Source organism: Ammospiza caudacuta, chromosome 9 (assembly GCF_027887145.1).
Source record: "Ammospiza caudacuta isolate bAmmCau1 chromosome 9, bAmmCau1.pri, whole genome shotgun sequence".
NCBI classification, from domain to species: Eukaryota; Metazoa; Chordata; class Aves; order Passeriformes; family Passerellidae; genus Ammospiza; species Ammospiza caudacuta.
Window position 1 is genome coordinate 27203734 of NC_080601.1, and position 18400 is coordinate 27222133.

The 18400-nt window shown below is 36.3% G+C and overlaps 1 protein-coding gene across 3 annotated transcripts in view; it reads left to right on the forward strand.

Annotated features, from left to right (window-relative positions):
- The window catches only part of SLK (STE20 like kinase), a 49496-nt gene that overhangs the window by 14664 nt on the left and 16432 nt on the right, over positions 1 to 18400 (forward strand). For 2 of the 3 annotated variants that reach the window (XM_058810342.1, XM_058810344.1), the window contains exons 2-9: positions 6212 to 6376; positions 8704 to 8752; positions 9154 to 9303; positions 11873 to 11945; positions 12156 to 12350; positions 13012 to 13093; positions 14069 to 14197; positions 15983 to 17362. In XM_058810342.1, coding sequence (XP_058666325.1) covers positions 6212 to 6376; positions 8704 to 8752; positions 9154 to 9303; positions 11873 to 11945; positions 12156 to 12350; positions 13012 to 13093; positions 14069 to 14197; positions 15983 to 17362 — 2223 coding nt within the window. The remainder of the gene's footprint in view (positions 1 to 6211; positions 6377 to 8703; positions 8753 to 9153; positions 9304 to 11872; positions 11946 to 12155; positions 12351 to 13011; positions 13094 to 14068; positions 14198 to 15982; positions 17363 to 18400) is intronic. The other variant, XM_058810343.1, reaches the window with a different exon arrangement.

The window sequence follows — 18400 nt, forward strand, 5'->3', positions numbered from 1 at the left end:
TATACAGTTATTATAAGTGAATTTTGGGAAAAAATGCAACTCTTTTGCACATACACCTCTGATACCACCTAATGCTTCAGTTACAAATGCTTTCCCAGTATTGTCAGCTGGTTTTCCCTGTTGCTTTTATGAAAGCCATCATGCAGCAAGAGAAGGGAAAATGAGATGTGTTATTATAGAACAGCATGGCTGTTTTTTTCTTGCCAGTATTTAGCAATTTTTTCTTATTTTTTACTCTGTTTTAAATCTATTTGCTTAAGTAAGAATTATGCTGAAATCTGATATCTTCTCCTGTTAAGTTTACTGTAAAGGATTTTTTCGGTTATTTTGCACATATTTGCCAGTTCAGCTCATATACTCTTCAAAGATGAATATAAGTATTCCTTCTAATTTCAGTGGCACAAAGCATGTGCAATCAGGATGGAAGCTCTACTTAGCTAGTACACAAAATACCACAGAATAAATGAGAATACTTAGTGGGAAACATGAGGTTAAACATGAAAATTATATTTCATACCACTCCCAAAAATAACTTGTGGAATCCTCAGAAACCAACTGTGGAGGAAACAGAAGAACCACAGTAAGTACGAAGTACAAGGATAATGTTAAAAGAGTGAAGTTGTCATGGAAACGGCTCCCAAATGAGCGTAGCCACAAAGGCAGCACCAGACCACAGGATCATAAAGATGCTTCAGCAGTCAGGGATGAGCCCTGGCCTCCACTTTTGTAGGAGGAGCATTTGCTTGTAGGAAACAGAGGCACTTTTATCTGTATTTCTATTTCAGCGGTGGTTGGGTTTTGGTTTTTGGTGGGGTTTTTTTGTTGTTGTTTTTGTTTGGTTGGTTTTTTCCTCAGCATTAAACAGAGAAACTGAATTTAATTAAGTAGAAGAAACTGTTTAGTAGGGTAGCTGTGATACATTGAGCAGGCTGGGAAAGTGTTTGGCTGATCAGCTGTAGTTCAAGGGTGTATCATCTTCTTTGGGAGATAGTTCATTTCATTAACTTTTGAATAAATCTTCTGTATCCATCATTTCAACAATTTTCAGCAGGTTTAACTGAAGTTAGCTGGTTTTTAATTCCTTGGGCCAAGCATATCTATAATTAAACAAAAAATTGAAATTATCTCCCTTTTAAAAATTTATTACTACTGCATTTTCAAACATCTCTCAGTGAAGATTCTTGCAAAAAACAACTTCTTTGAAATTATTGACTCATCTTAATTTCTAGAAGTCTGTGGAGATTGCTGTCTTCTTCATTGGCTGAACTTGTGTTTTCTTGATAAAACTGGTTTAATATTGCAAGAGTAGCTATTTGCTCTTGAATTCAAACTGATACTTTAATTACATTTTTAACATTTAGTGTTAGAATTAATGCTTCCTTTTATCTAAGGTAACTTCTAAAATTCACTGATGAAGAACACCTTTCCATGTTGTTGAAAAGAAATTTGAACACTTGATACTGTTCAATCATTTAAGGTTTTTTTAGTTTCAAAATGTACAGGACATTGTTAATTATGTTATAGGAAACTTTGACAAAAGAAGAGTCCACTGTAGTTGTTTCAGTAGGCCACACTACTGCTTATATTTTTATTTGATAGAGCTGCTAAAATTTAAAATGAGAGCAATTTTTTTTTCCTTAATTCATATGTTCTAAGAAAGATTGAAATCTCTGCTCTGTGGTAGCTCAGAGAAACAGCTCCTGCCTTTGTGTTGTACAAGGCCAGCCTTTCAGTACTGATTACCCAGGCACTGTCAAAAAAAATTTATGTGGAGCTAGAGCTGACAATCCCAATTTCACACAAAAGTGGAGCTTTTTATGTGGGAAAAAACATCTTTTGCTGAATAGGGATGTGTATATTTTTCCCCTTTTGACAACTTTGATGATCCATGATTATGACTATATGGTTTTGTTGAGAAGAATGAGTCAGAAAGGAAAAGCTTCTTAATTGATTTGTTTTGCTGCCTGCAAAACATGCAGTGAGGTTATGTAACATCTCACAAGAGATCAGGCATCAGGAGGAAAAGTGATGAACAATTTTCTATCTCATATCTCAGCTTTGTTCCTGGCTGGCTGAGCAAGAGGTAAAGGATGTACTTAACTTTTTTTCAGTTGTAAATATTGTTTAATTTTTGAAGCTGCATTGCAGAGGAGATGCACAGCTGGGAAGGAAACGTTTGCTGGTGATCCGAAACTGAAACAGCTCTTCACAAGCAAGGCTGAAACTTCATATTGGTCATCAGAAGATGAAAGGCTATGTGTTATCTCTGAGCTGTAATCCTATTACTGTGCAGCAGTAGCTCTGCTCTCCCTGCTGTCCAGGGCTGGCAATATGCATCTTCTTGGCCTGGTGCCCAGATAGTAAACTACCTTTTAATATTCTGCTGTCAGTCTCTTCACAAAGCTTCTGCCTCTAGAACTTAAATTTAGTTATATGATACCCTGTGCAAAAATCCAGCATTGTTAGGGAGGAGTCACTAATTTCACATTCTTGTACGGCCTGGTTTTGTGTGGAATGGTTATTCTTCTTTCTTGAGACATTTTCAGATTTCTGCAACACTTTTGTGCATTAGATGTACGTTGCCATTCCAGTGTAAGGGATGTAAGTTCAGACATATTCAATTGCAAGTTGTAATTTTTAAGATGATTTATTCTATACAAGCCTGCAATCCATCTTTTCAAAGTATTTAACTTAGAATTAAGTGTGTTTTTCTGTGCATTGACAGCTGATGAGACTGTGCCATCCCTTGCAAGAACCATGCTGTAACATACAGCTGGTTATTTCCTTGTGCATTCTCTCTCCTTAAGTTAAAATGTTTGCTGTAGTAACCTTCAATACATAATCCAAATAGGAGTTTCACTGAAAGGATTGCAATGTTTGCGTGTTGTTGCATGTAACAGTTAATAATATCCACGTCATCTTGCATTAGTCACGTCTTGAGGGAATGAGTTATTCCAATTTGGTTTTCATCTATTATGTATGTATCTTTTGAAAAGATCAAATTTGGTTAATGAATCCTTTTACCCTTTTCTTCTTTGTCTGCACATAACCATTGAAAATGCCAGTTTGGATTTCTTAGCATAGGACTGAGGTTTAAGTCACTTAATCCTACATGCAGAATCAAATGTATTCAAGCAGAGCAGTTGGAATAAATTGAAATGGTAGTTGAGAGCTAAAATACAGGAAGAAACTGCTGGACTACAGCTACTCAGAAGTTCTGCCCTTTGAAAATATATCCTGTAACTTAAATGGCAGGTTGACTTTAATTGTTGGTGTACCCAAATGCAGAATTGCCATGTGCAAATCAGGACTGATTCTACACAATCATTTTTGCTCTGGCTCTGACCTTTGGAGAATATTTTGTGGAAGAAGAAAGACTTCAGCCAAAGTTTAGAAAAACAAACATACCCACACAAAGTTGCAAGTGCTTTTTGTTCCTCCTAATCCAAAGAGGTTTTTTTTTTCACTGTACAGTACAGTGATTCATAAATCTTGTGCATGAACAGCTAAATCCTTTTCTACCCAGTTAAAAAGAGCATGTTACTTACAGTAAGTCAAATAGATGGGTATTTTTCATAGAGTGCATTGTGGGGTGGAGATGACTAATGCCTTATTCAAAAAGAACTTTAAAACATATAATTTTTTTCAGGTGTTACTTGATGTATACTTAAATTGTTTCATCAGTCCTCAGAAATAGCCAGTGGAAATATGCTAATTCTAAAGCTTTTTTCTTTTAGAAGCTGGGAAAAAAGTCTGGATCTAGACCTACAAAATTTTACTATTTTGAGGCAGAACAAAGGCAAACATTTGTTTTGTTTATAATTGTTAAGATGCTTATAAAGATAATCACACTGTCTCTATAATAATTCATTATTTGTAATGAGGTGTTTTACTAGAGCTGCACAAGGAGGAAATCGTAGAAGCATACTCAAAGCAGATTTCTAGTTGCTTTAAGCAAAAGGATCTGGGAAAAATCAAAATACAAAGTGTTCTGTCAGTAGAAAAAAAATAATATATGCTGTAAATGTAGCAAACTCCTGAGCATGTAATCATTCACACGAACTTAGCAATGCCCTTCTTGCTCAAAGGTGAAACTCAATCTGGAAGCAGTAACATCTGTTACCTGATGTAGATGGTTTACTTAAACAAAATACTATTGCCAGTATATAGTTTGTAAGCAAATTTGTGTAAAAATTAATTTCAGCTTTATTTTTTTAAGTATTTTTTAAATGAAGAGTGTGTGGCCATGCATGCTTCAAAAAAGTCCATTTACAGCTAAAATTTGAGTTCTATAGAAAGGTGCTTTAAAAACTGTTTTTCTGCACGAGTAAAGCTACCAAGTCCAATTCTGTTGTGGTCAGACATCTGTTTCACTTTTTGTGTTTAATTTACAGTGCAGCTCTCGAATAGGAAGGTTGGTCTTTCATTCTTGCTACAAAGCATGAAACCAAAACAAATGTTGTTTGCGTTACTAAGCAGATATTTTCCTTTTTATTATTAGAATGTGTGTTGGAAACCTTCTCAGTAGTTGGTTTTCAAATGATGTTATACAGATTACTTATCTTTGTTGTTAAACATGGGAGGGCAAATATTGAGGTTGGGAAGATTTGGTTGTTTTTTGTTTTGGAAAGAATATTGAGATAAAAAGACATGTAATGGAAAACCTTTACCCTCAACATGAGATGAATCAGCTGGGACTGTGCTTTATAAGTGTGTTTTGCTGTTACTGCTGTTTTACTGAATGTTAATGTAAATGTTTATCTTTAAATATTTTATTATCTTTTGCCACATAGAGAGAATTATATATAGCTGTGCAAGTAATAATATTTAGACCTTCAGAATTGTTCCTAAGAGTTCTTGCTGTCTGATAGCAGCTTTTGTCTGATACTGGTTTTGGGATTTTTACTGCATCCTGTCCTGGGATCATCCAAAATAGCTTTAGGGCCATGCACAATCCACACCAGCAGAGACATGAACTGCCTTGTGATTCTGCACATCAGAAGTTGGAATTCCCCTTGTTGATCCTTGTCTGTTGCTGCTTTAGAGAGAGCCTGTGTCCCTTCTTGCCATTTGAATGTCAAAAACTCAGTGGAGTAAATGCAGGACTTGGCTTCATGGGCTTCATGGTCTTCATGTTCAATGGGTGAAGTAGACTTCAGTCCTGCACTTCCTTTATTCAGAGGTAGCCACTGGAAATGTCACTACTTGGCAAAATAGTGTTTTTATGATGACTTGAGAAAAATACTTGTTTAAAGCTTGCTGCAGCTTGGAATTGAGCATTCCTTCAAACATAACTTACAAGAGAATTATTGGAGAGTGTATATATTTTTTGTGATTAGGTTTCAGCAGTGTTCTTTTAATAAGTAGTATTTCCTGGTTGATGAAATGTTTTGCTATTTAAATAAGTCATCTGACTTGTCTGTAATTTCTTATGTTTGAAAAAATCCAAAGAATATTTAAATGCACAGCAGAAATGCCTTTTCTTTTCCGTGGGCACCCAAAATCTTGCTTTCCCTTTGCTTGATTTAGTTGTTCTGCACTTGTCCCTGTCCCTGATGTGTGGGTGAGGAGCAGTGCAGGAGAGCTGGCAGCATTTGCAGTGCTCACCTTCCATAGCTCCCACCTGGGGAGTCCTCCCAGGCTGCTGAAACACAGGGAGCAAAATGCCCAAAGGAAGGAATGATGGCTTGGCAGCTCCTGAAGCTGGGATACAGCACACAGGCCCTGGCTGAAGAGGAGCTCCAGCTGCTTCCTGGGGCAGGATCTGCTTCCCTGCCTGGCTTTGGGAGCAGCGGTGCTGCCACAACGTGGGGAGAGTCAGAAGGGCAGAACCAGAGGGTGGAGGCTCCTTGACTCCTTGCCTTGTGTTAATAGATGGTGTTTGAGGAGCAGCACAAAACTTCATTGTAGTAAGGCAGCAATTATCCTGAGCTATTGATGATGGTTTAAAGAATGTGATGAGAATTAAGTGTTTTTACATGTCTTTCATTGTTTCTTGGCCTTGAGAAAAGTCATTAAACCCTTTTTCTGCTAGATTTTATCTCCTCTATAATATGCAGGGATTGTCTTTTTGTAGAGGAGGAAACCAGAGACAGGAAATTTGTACAGAAGTGTCAAGAGAGAGAGTTGCTTTATTTCTGGGGGTTTTTTTGCTGGTGCCAGTTTTCTGGTGAAATTAATGCATGTGTTTGCTGTGACTTTTCTATTACAGGCTCAGAACAAAGAAACGAAAGTTCTGGCTGCTGCAAAGGTGATAGATACTAAATCAGAAGAAGAACTTGAAGATTACATGGTGGAGATTGATATTTTAGCATCTTGTGATCATGCTAATATTGTCAAGCTCCTAGATGCTTTCTACTATGAAAACAATCTGTGGGTAAGTACTCTTCTAAATGTTTTTTCTTATTTCAAAAGGTTATTGAAATTACATGTTTTTTCTTTTATCAAAATATTATTTGTCAGATTTTATCTGGATTGTCACTGTTGAGATAACTACTCCATTTCAAAACTAATTTGTAAATTGTGGGTATGACTTAGGTAATTGTCACTGCAGAATTGTGCTACCCTGAGTCATTTGGTCAGGGGTTTGAATCTAAAATGTGGAAATTAGCAGTTCATTTTTTGTATTGAGAGAGTTCTCAGCTGGTGCTTATTTGTAACAACAGGACTCGGCTTTCAATTACATTAGCATGATTTTAAGTGAGACTCAGAATCCACACCTGAAAAATAAATAAAGAGCTGAAAAGGTCAGCCTGTGAAGTACATACTTTAGATGCCAGGGGGTTTATTGGCACTCCCAGGAAGGGAGGACAGTTTAGCAGGACTTGAACAATAATTAATTTACTTAAACCTTGGGTATTTGTACCTTGACGTGCAGAGCGTACCGTACATGGGACTGCACATCCCTGCTGTTTGCTTGGGTGGCTTTAGCTGTGACAAAACAGTTTGCACTTGTAGGTAATTCAGTGCAATATTTATGGCTGCTTTTGGAGTGGTACAAAGAATGCATGGATTGGGTTTTTTTTTAAAGAGCTTATACTTCAAAAAGATACCTAAACCAAATAAAAGATGATTTCCTGGGAGTCTTACAAATAAGCTTTACTCTTTGAACAAATGGTGGAAGTGTAGTACCTTGTTTCCTGATGCACGTTTGTTTTGTTAAGCTCAAAACTTGGTGATCTCAGAGCAGAGTAAATTATTATATAAAACAGTGGAATAGTGAAAAAATTTCAGTGCATAAAGGTCAGCATGGAAGCAAGTAGGCATAAAGGCACAATATGAAACTGAGTGGGTAGGCTTCACTGGCACAATAAAGATAGAAGTAAACACTTTGAAAATAAAATTGGAGCTACATACTTACAGTGAAATGCAGGAGCTTGTAAGCCACAAGGCTAATGATGTGGTAAATAAACAGAATTTAGTGAGGGCAAAAAAAAGAATGATAGTTGGACATTAAATGCATGTTTGCTTTCCAAGATTAGAAACATGTTTTCTCTAGCAAAGAGACCTTTGTCAGACGAAACTACAAATTTTAGAGAAATAAATTCTTTATGTGCAATTTCCCACACTTACCTACTTGGCACACAGAAGCATGTAAATGGAAGAATGTTTACAGGATTTACAAAAAATTGCATTATATAATATATTTGTTGGTACCATTGCTGTGGGGATTAATTGCAATAATAATTTGAAGTACATGTGACATAAGTGGTGTATATATAAATGCTGTGGTACAAGGTATACTTTGAGGTTTCCTGTTTTATCAGCAATTATACGCTGATCTTAAAATTACTCTACAGAAAAATAAAAAAATAACATACTATTTCCAATCATATTGACTGTTGAGATTCTGGCAAGAAATGCTTCTTAGCTCTCAGACAGTAGATTATAATTTATAATATTTAAAGTTTAAATTAAAGAAGAAAACCACATAAACACATAAGGAAGAATAGGGTATCAGTCTTGGATGAGATTTCCTCTTTCTTGCTCTCCTCATTCTTTTTGTCTCTCCTCTTTCTCCTTTGCATATATTCTTTCTGTCCTTCATAGCAGCATAGTTTGTGCTCATAAATAATTGCAGTATATTTTTATTTCAAAAGGAAGCTCAGAACTGGGAATGAACTTGTTCGGGTATTATTAAATTCTGGGATAAAGGCCTTGAAGTATTGTAGGCATGAATGAAAATAAAGGAAAGTTAATGTAAACATCTGAATTTAATAATTTTATGTAGCTTTTCAGAGCATTTATTCTGTGTTTTCATCTTGTCTGAAACAATATAGGAGATAGCATCAGGTACTGGAAAATCATTTAGCTCTTGGACTTTTCAGTCAGAGAGATTATAGTATAGGAGTAGAGCTTAATAACCAAGAAATGAGTTTGCAGGGATTATGTAAATCACATTACAAGGAGTAGGTTTAAGTTGACTGTGTCATTATGTTTTATAAGCTTTATTATGCTATTTTATAGTTGGATTAAAACTTTTGTCTGAGGGTCTCAAGGCATTTTTCAAATAATTTGTTGAGCAGTACAGCCCTACATTTAGCTGGGTAAGAGTACCAGTATTTTGCAGGTTAGTAAAATAACTTGTTGAGGCCAAATATTCTGAAATTTTGATCTCCCAAAAATGCTCCCTTAATCAATGATTCACCTCAGTGGAACTATTTAGTTTCTAATCTCTATATTTTTTTATTTATTTATATACAGATCCTGATTGAATTTTGTGCAGGAGGAGCAGTAGATGCAGTAATGTTGGGTAAATAAGTTATTTCAACTAATAATAATAATCCTGATACCTTAAAGTGATAATATATACTGTAACTTATTTAATATATGTATTGTTTTGATATGATTTATGTAAAAGATCTAGTCTTTAGCATCTCTATGTAACACACAAAAGAACCAGTCTCTAAATGATGTAGTTTTTTCACAGTTCAGATAGGTAGGTATACATAATTCATAATGAGAAGGGGGTTGGGCTCAAGGAATAAAATCTTTACTGGAAGGAGCAAGTATTCTGAGAGAATTTTTTTCTGACATGTGATGCTTAGAATCTGTCAGATTAATTAGTTTCCCCATATATTCCTATAGGGTTTGCTATGAACATGTAACATAAAATGCAAAAATGTTGTGATTATTTCTGTCTCTCTCTTGTAGAGCTTGAAAGGCCGTTAACAGAGCCACAGATCAAAGTGGTGTGCAGGCAGACACTGGAAGCACTGAACTACTTGCATGAGAATAAGATCATCCACAGAGATCTAAAAGCTGGCAATATTCTTTTCACATTAGATGGAGACATTAAACTAGGTAAGCATGTTGCAAATGAAACTCTTTCCTGGAACTTGGCATGGTCTTTTAATTGTATTTTCCTTAAGCTGCAGTTTGTCAAGGTTCAATATTTACCTACTGAAATACCAATCTAAAAATGAGAGGCTTTTCAGAAGCAAGTGGTTTGGTGCTATCAAGGAAAATAGCAAAAAAAAAACCAAATAGCAAAAAAAAAAAAAAAAAAACCCCAAAAAAAAAAAAACTTGAGCAAGTATCCTGACTATTCTTATGACAGATTTCATACTTCAAAATCAGCACAAGAAGTCATCATAGATCTTGCTGTTTCTTAGTATAACATTCCTGATTATACTTACCTTCACTGTGATAGCATCAGAACTTCCCTTTGAAGTTGTTAGTTTGGAAAGGGAACATTGTTCACAGCCACCAAAAAGCAGTACCTTGTACTGTTCTCTCTTCCTTTGAGAGAGGAGTAGTAATCTGAATCATCCAGCTTAGTTTTCCATTCCTTTTTCAATTGTTTGTTGCACTGAAATTAAGACAGAACAGTTTGGAACAAAATACAGCTTACTATTGTTGATTTCTGTTTTTTTTTTAAATCTTAGTTTAAGCAGTCATCCACATTTTTAGTCTGATGAGGATTCCTCCATGCAGAACTGACAAAGGGCTGCTGGTGGTGAATAGCATCCCTTCATTCAGCCAGGAAAGGGCAGGAATTATCTGGATCCACTTTGTTTCAGGGGGAAATGTGTATAAGCTGTCAGCCTTTGCAGTGCCTCTACCCATGGCATAGTTCCATGACATCCCTGCCCACGCTCAGGTTTCAAAGCCTTCCCTCTGCATGGGATCAGTGTGATCAGTTGTATTTCTTTGGATGCACAGAGGGCAGAGGTAAGGAAAATCAGAATAGTGCCACAGGGAACCGGGGCTCTAAATTTGCAGCCTTGATACAGACTTTCCTTTTAAATGTAAGCAAGATGTGTCCAAATTCAGGAATATATCTCCTGCTTAACTCATATTGATCACATCTCAGCAAGGTACTGTGCACCTTCTCCATTAGAAACTGAGAATATTTAAGAACCTGCATTGCTGTATTGATCAGTTCAGTGTGATTGTGCTTTTCCATGAATTCCTTCTGTACAAGATTATTCCTTGTACACACAATCCTTGCATCTGGCTTTCTTTTAGTCTGCAGAGTGCGTGTAACTTTACTGGTGTAGCTTTTCTTTGGAGCCAGAACATTTAGTGATGCACTTGGGTCATAGGCCTGATGTGTAAATGTAATAGAACCACTGTCTTAGTTTCTTGGCACTGCTGGAAAAGAAACCACAGATCACAGCAGGAGTCTCATGGTCAGAGAGAATAATTTGTTTCAGTTCATCTCCTCACATGACCTGGCTTCTCCTCATACAGACTTGGAACTACTTTAAGGTTTTGTCAAGCTTAGCTGGTATACAGCACCTTGCAGGCTGTCAAGATACTACTTAACAGTTTAGACCACAGGAGATTTCTTTCTCACGTGCATTTGGTGATGCATTCAGGTTTGCTAATTAAGATTTCTAAAAAAGACTTGATGTAATTATGAAAAATGTACAGCATCCTTTGAAGGAGCATTTTACTCCTTATAAACTACTTGTATTTGGATTGTTATACAAAGAAATATATAATTCCTTTTTTAACTGATGTGTGAATGGCAAGTAAATTTATAGCATTTTATTTATATATATATGTATATATATCTGAGTTTTATTATTTCAACACCTGTAGTCCCTCAAAATTTCAGTTTTATGCATTTGAGCCAATAGATTTTAGTCCTGTTTTTTTTCCCCAGAGCAAAATTAGACTTCTCACGTATTGAGCCCATCAAGTGATTTTGTACAGATTACAGATGGCAACATATGGCTCTTTGTCCCTTTGCTTTAATCTCTAGATCTTCATTAACAAAATTGTCTGTTATAAGCATATAATACTTATTTAAATGTCTTTTTTTAAGAGTGAGAGATATAGTGCTTTATAGATAACTAATTGCAAAGAGGTAAAATGTTTTTTTTTTTTGGGTAGATATTAATGAAAAGTACATATGCAAGCTTTCAAGTATTTATTATAAAATCAAAAATCATGTGGAAAGAAACCTGTAAGATGAAGAGGAAATATAACTTTGTGAAAATTTGAGTCCTGAAATTTAAAATGGAATGATTTGTTGAATTAATGAGACAGTTGGTGCCATGTTTGATGAATACAGACTTCATAGGCTAAAGAAATGAATTTCTACTTAAAGGAATATGTAATGCACTTTTTCCTGTAGTAAATACATGTTTTGCTTCTGTCCCATACAGCCCAACAGTAGCATTATGGTTTGGGGTTTTTTTTAAGAAATGTAGAATATGTTTTATGTAAAATCTTTCATTATAAATGGTATAAAACCTTGTCACTCAGCTATCAGAGCACAAATATTTTTACCTCACTTTGAATTTTTAATACTGAATGTTTGCTCTGGAATACACATCATTTTAAAAGACAATTGTAAATAAAAAGAATCATAGTATGCTTTCCACCACCCTGTGAATAGTGTTTTATTGTTTGCTTTAAGCGGATTTTGGAGTATCAGCTAAAAACACCAGAACAATACAAAGAAGAGACTCCTTTATTGGCACACCATATTGGTAAGTGCACTCTTTTGCTGACTTTTTGTATTCACTAGTATCTTAATGTTACTTTTAATTTGATATTACAAGCTTGATGGGTACTGTGTAAATCTTCTGATGGTAGAATGTGCTTCTAGCAAGACTTCAGTGAATGTCTGTGTTTAGAACTGTTCTCAGAACACATCAAAAAGCTTTTTCTCATCTGGAACTTTGTTGCTTTCTTTGCAGGATGGCTCCAGAAGTAGTAATGTGTGAGACCTCTAAAGACAGACCATATGATTACAAGGCTGATATCTGGTCTCTTGGCATTACTTTAATAGAAATGGCTCAGATAGAGCCACCTCACCATGAACTGAATCCCATGCGAGTGCTGCTGAAAATCGCAAAATCTGACCCGCCAACGTTGGCACAGCCTTCCAAATGGTTTGTGTTTTATTGACAGCTTTCCAACCCCAGTGTAAGGCACTCCAAGTCATTTGTTTGCTAAATTTCATGAGCACAGCCCTGTTGAAGTTTGTTGTGTAGCTTTATGCTTTAAGGCATATCCGTACAATCCCAATATATGTTTGTACATGTGTGTATACCTTTATATGTCTTCTGACACAATTTGAACTTTTTTTTGGTCATAGTTCTGTATAGAAGCTTTTACCCAGAAATATTTTACAGGCTTTGCCTTAGAATGTATGTGAAATAGCTTTTTTAAAAATGTAGTAACAGATCTGAAGGCCATCTAACAAAGGGTGAAAGGAAACTAAAGCATTTTTATACTAAGAAAGTATTTTTAAGAGCCATTATCTATTTGTTCAATTTAGTATCTTCACATGATTCAGTTACTGATGTAGAAGATGAAGTAGAAGAAGAAGAGCAAAAAGTAAATTCTTCTGATAAAGGACAAACCTTGTTAAGATTGTCTTTATGCTGTTTTTGCCTTGGCATTCCTGTCTTCCCTTTGTGTTTTCCTGAGTCAGTAGCAGGACTTGGAGCTGCAGTGTAGATTCATGTGAACCTAAAGGGTATTTCACTTTATGTGCTAGTCTGATGTTAAGACAGAAGAACAATCACTGCCTCTTTGCTTGTTGTGTAGGTCATCAGATTTTAAAGATTTTCTGAAGAAATGTTTGGAAAAGAATGTAGATGCAAGGTGGAGTGCAAGCCAACTTCTACAGGTAGGAAGAGTTAATTGTTCAGAACTCTTGATTAAAGGCAAGCATATTTGGTATTTTTTTTAAAGCAGAGTGCTATTATAGTAACTACTTAAATATTTTCAAATAAGGTCTTTGTCCACAATCTCTTTTTAAAATTGATCCTTATTTGGTAAAATTTGATCAGATGATACTAAGCACAGATCAGGTTATTAGTTGAACATATTTTGCTGTAATAGAACCAATTACTTTGTGTAAGTAACTATACTTGTATAATTACAATGGATGAAGGAGTTGTTAGGTCTGTGGCCAGTTGCTGACAGGTGTTTTAAAAGCTTTAATGCTCAGCCTCCTCTGTAATACTGTCAGTGCAGAACAGCTGAACAGGAATAGATGTGACCAGGTACATTTGATTGTGTTTAACGTCAGCACCCATTTGCTTGATCCACAATCCATCTGGCATATGCTGAATAGATTTAAGTAGCAGGGCCAAGCAGAGAAAGAAGATTCAGATGGTAGGAGAGGAACAGGTACCTGCTTGTTCCTAAAGAAAAAACCAGAATTCTAGTTCATGTTAGTAGAAGTTGTTGGAAAGGCAAAGCACATTTTTTTCTAGAAAGTATATTTTCTAGATAAAGCTTGTCAAGAAGTAATTTAACTGTGGAACGGAAATGAAATCTAATTCCAAGAAAAATAACCTTTTTAGAAGTCTTTCTACTTCTATTCTTTGGATTGTGAAAAAGGTCAGTATAAATGAATATTTGTATTTTTAGCAAGTTTGTTAGACTACTTATATAGTATATTTGAACACAAATGTTGTGATTTTAAGACTTCTGCTGAAAAAACACATTGGAACAGTTATGTTAATTGTGAATCTTCAAATGTGAGGCAACCAAAGTAACACTTCTTTGAAGTTCTATTTCTTTCAGATTATGGTTTTCCCACTGTATATTATGAAGCCACCACCTAATATTGTGCTTATTTTTTTGCTTTCACAAGCATCCATTTGTTACTGTTACTTCAAATAAACCAATACGAGAATTGATTGCAGAAGCTAAGGCAGAAGTTACAGAAGAAGTTGAAGATGGTAAAGATGAGGATGAAGAAGAAGAAACAGAAAATTCTCTGGTCAGTTCAAAATTTACTTTTTTTAATATGCTGTGGCAAATTTCCCATCGAGAATTCAGTTTCAATTGTATTAGCCCAACTTTGACATCAAATATTTTAGGAATAACATCATAATCATACTCTAAACTTATTACAAAATAGGTAGCCAGCCATTTAAAAAGTAGCATGTTTGAACTCTTTAAAAACTACTAGTAAATAATAGCTAATAAAGACTAACGTCTTAAATTTTTTACATGTATATGTGCGATTTTAAAAATGGGATCCTGATTTTTGTGTAAATGTTTTTAAATCATAATGACTGGGTGAATGAGGAAATGTGTGTTTGTATTCCATAAAGTGTTTAAAAGATTAGGAAGAGTATTTGACTATTATGATGTAAACTAAGTTTGTGATTTTACAGTGTGGCTATCAAAGATAAGGAAAACCCCACATATTTTATAATCAATGTAGTTCTAAAGATGCTTTAAGATTCTTAGAGTGTGAGTGTGGTTGCTCAGAGGGAAAACTGTGATGTCCAGGGAGGGGTGCAGGTAGCAGAGTGCCCAGGCTGTGTGCTCCCCGTGCCTCCCAGAGCTGCTGTCCTGCACTGCTGCAGGAGCCAAGAGCTCGAGCAGGTGCCTCCATTCCCCCCTCACCCATCTGCACGTTCCTCACGGCCCCTGGCCTCCTTACTGCCTTCCCAGCCCACCCCACGGGCTCGAAACGTGATCCCCAGCAGCTCCCCTCCCGTGGATGAGCTGCTGAGCCATCCCTCCAGGAGAGCTGGACTGAAGCCCACCCTGGGACTCTGTCAGGTATCTCACAAGTGGCATTGCAGCAATGTGTGAGGTAGAGCTCTTCACGTTATTTCCTTGGGGTAATTTTAAACACTCCTGGGAGATTAACACTAAACTTCTTGAACAATTACACAAAGAAATATTTTAAATGCAATTTTGACTTAAAAGGAATCGATTTCTGTATGCTTGGGAAGTCCTTAAGGTAGGAAGTGTACAATCTAACCTGTGCTTGCTGCAACAGCTAGCCTGGGATGTTCCCTATGGCAAATCAAAAGCCTGATCTGCAAATTACAGGGCTCTAGCAGGAGATACAGACAGATATCACAATCACTTTGAAGAGTGAAAGGGCAATTGTGGTTAAAATGATGCTTTATTACTATATTCTTTTGGATGTCTCTATGGAATCTGATAACATTTATTCATATTCTGGCAGCGGCAGTTTCTAGAGTGAGGTAACTGTTTCTGTTCTAGTTCTGTACTGCCATTTAATCAGATCTGCTGGAGGTTTTCACCATTTTAATGGGGTTTCAACATGATTAAAACCAGATGAAAAGTTTTCAGGCATTTTTAGCCAAGAGCACAAAGTAAAGCAGAAGAACTTTTATCAGTGCTGCATTTTTAGCATTTTATCAGTGCTGCACTAACCAAAGCTACAGTTGCTTCCTTGCCCAGCTGGCGCAAAGTAAAGTCTTTCAAATCCAGCTGTAGCTGAGACTGTTGAGGAGCTGAACTGATTAAAAAAAGGAATGTGAAAAGAAAAAGACCCTTGAAGAGTATAGCTGATGACCATGATCCCTTTCCCTTGATCACAGTGAAACTTTCTGTTCAGAGCCTGTCTGCAGTTCATGCACTTGTTCTGTGATAGTCCAAGGGAAGGACTCTGAAGTTTTCTAACTCATATAACTGCACGTGAATACAATATTGATCTCTGTTCCTATATTCTCCCATAAAACTGTGCTTTGGTTAAGTTACAAAATGACTGAATACTTTTCTTGCTTTAATTTTTTAGCAGTTACCTGCAGAGAAACGTGCATCCTCTGATCTTAGTATTGCCAGCTCTGAAGAGGATAAACTTTCACAGAATGCTTCTGTCCTGGAATCTCTCTCTGAGAAAACAGAAAGTAATGCCATTGAGGACAAAACAACTGGAGATGAATCTGAGGACATTAAATTTAGGAAAACAGCTGATAACATACACGATACTCCCATTAGTGATGTGAAAGTGCAGAATGGTTCTTTGCCAACTGGTGAAGATGAGCAAGGAAAAATGGTGCCAGCAGAAAAGAATACAGAAAGCCTGGAAAAAATGCATGAGAATACAGAATCCCAGAAAGGAGGTAAAGAACTTGATGTGGAAATAAAGAATGAACCTGACTTAATAATAGAGAAAGAAGATTCCATGGCAGATGAACAGATAGAAGATGACAAACTGAAAGTAGTACCTGTAACTGAAGATAGGGTAGAAAGTGAAGAAGGCATTTCTAAGGAAACTGGTGAAAAAGAAGAGAAGGGAATGGATCTCTTGGATGGTGAGGAAGAAAAGGTCCCTGCAGAAAATAGAGATACAGAACAAAAGGAAGATAAAGGTGAAGCTCAGAAAGAGGCAGTAATAGATACCACTACAGAAGCTCTGCCTAATGCTACAGTTAAAGTGTCTGATGAAGAAAAGGATCTAATAAACCATGGCATTGACAACATTAAGGAGATAGGTGCTATTGCTGAAACACCCATCAGTGATGGGGATAAAATACCTGAGCTGGAGGATAAGCCAGTGGAAAGTCAGGCTAAGCAGGTCCATGAGATAATCAGCTCTGAAGAAACTGTATCAGAAAACCAAGATACAGTTGTTGAAGTAGATCAGAAACTGGCAGAAAGTGAAAATGAGGGTATCAGTAATATAAACAGCACAGAGGAAACACAGATCAAAGACTCTGGAAAAGATATCGTAGACCAGAAGGCATTACAGACTAAACCTAAGGACATTCCTGATAAACCGGTGGATAAACTGACTGGTATGGACCAAAATTCAGGAGAGCATGGACCTGAGAATATACAGGAAACCAACATCCAGGTAGACAAAGAACATCCAGCACTTACCTCAGATGAAATTGTGAAGAATAAGCTTCAAGACACTGTCAGTGAACAAGCTGAGGACTCTGAAGTCACTCCAGTCCCCAGTATTAGTATTAGCACTGAAGAAAATGAGAAGGTCAAAACAGATAATCAAGGCAATACTGAGACTTTACAGCAACTGGAATCGGAGAATTTGAAGGAAAATGATGCAGATTCAGGCACTGGTTCTACAGCTGATAACAGCAGCATTGATTTGAACTTGTCCATTTCTAGTTTCCTTAGTAAAAACAAAGAGACAGGATCAATATCTTTACAGGTAAGTGCAAGGATATATTTTTTAAATATAAAATCTCATGTGAGTGTCACCCTGAAATTATCTCCAAGTGTTGCCTTTGCTACAAAGAAAAATATTGAGGGAGAAACCAGTATGGGACATATATACAAATCTTTGTAGAAACCAAAGTATTCTAAATTGCACCATACAACAATGTCTGGATTATGTGCAGTTATGCTAATTAGTTTCTTACTGTATTGCATAATAGTATAAGCCATAAAAGGAAGTGTAATAATACTGCACATGAAGATTTGTGAATGGCTGTAGGTCAGAGCTGATACTCAAGAAGACCAGCTAAATGCACAGAATTCTTGTTCAATGGAAAATCTCTTGAATATCTAATCTTATACTGAACTCCTGCCACTCCCATATTCTGTCCCTCTGTTTGGGACACCCAGGGTAGGTATTCTGCTGGATTTTTTTATTCCAGTCAGTGTACTCCTGTGGTTGTACTGTGTCCATGCAGTTAGGTCACTATGAATGAGTGTACTCAGAGGAAGCAAATTCCAGACTATGAACTTAATTATTTAAAGTCTTTGTATTAAAATGAATATAGCTATGTTGGGGTAGTAACTGTGTAATGTGAGTTTGAGTGGGGGAAAAACAAACCTAGAAAGACAACCAAACAAAAGAATCATAAATTGGCATAGCTGTGCTAAACATGAGGGAGTTTGCAGTTGCCCTGACACAATGGAGATGGTGCAGGTTCAGCTGGGGTCCTTCTCTTCTTGCAATGAAACAGCAGCAGCTCTGACAACTGAGACTTCTCTAGTGGTCAGCAAGATCATGATATGATTTTTGCTAATATATATCAATAAAAAAATAAACTCACTTGTTTATGTCCAAAGCAGGAGGAAGTAGGTGAGTAAATTGTTATCCGGTTTCAGAACTGGTTTTAAGAATTAAATATGTGTTGGTGGCTGGGGAAATCATGATCAAAAGCAAACAGTAAATGTATCTGTCTCAATTCTTGAAAATAAAACTGCATCAGTTCTCTTCAGAGTTTCTGGCTTAATTTTT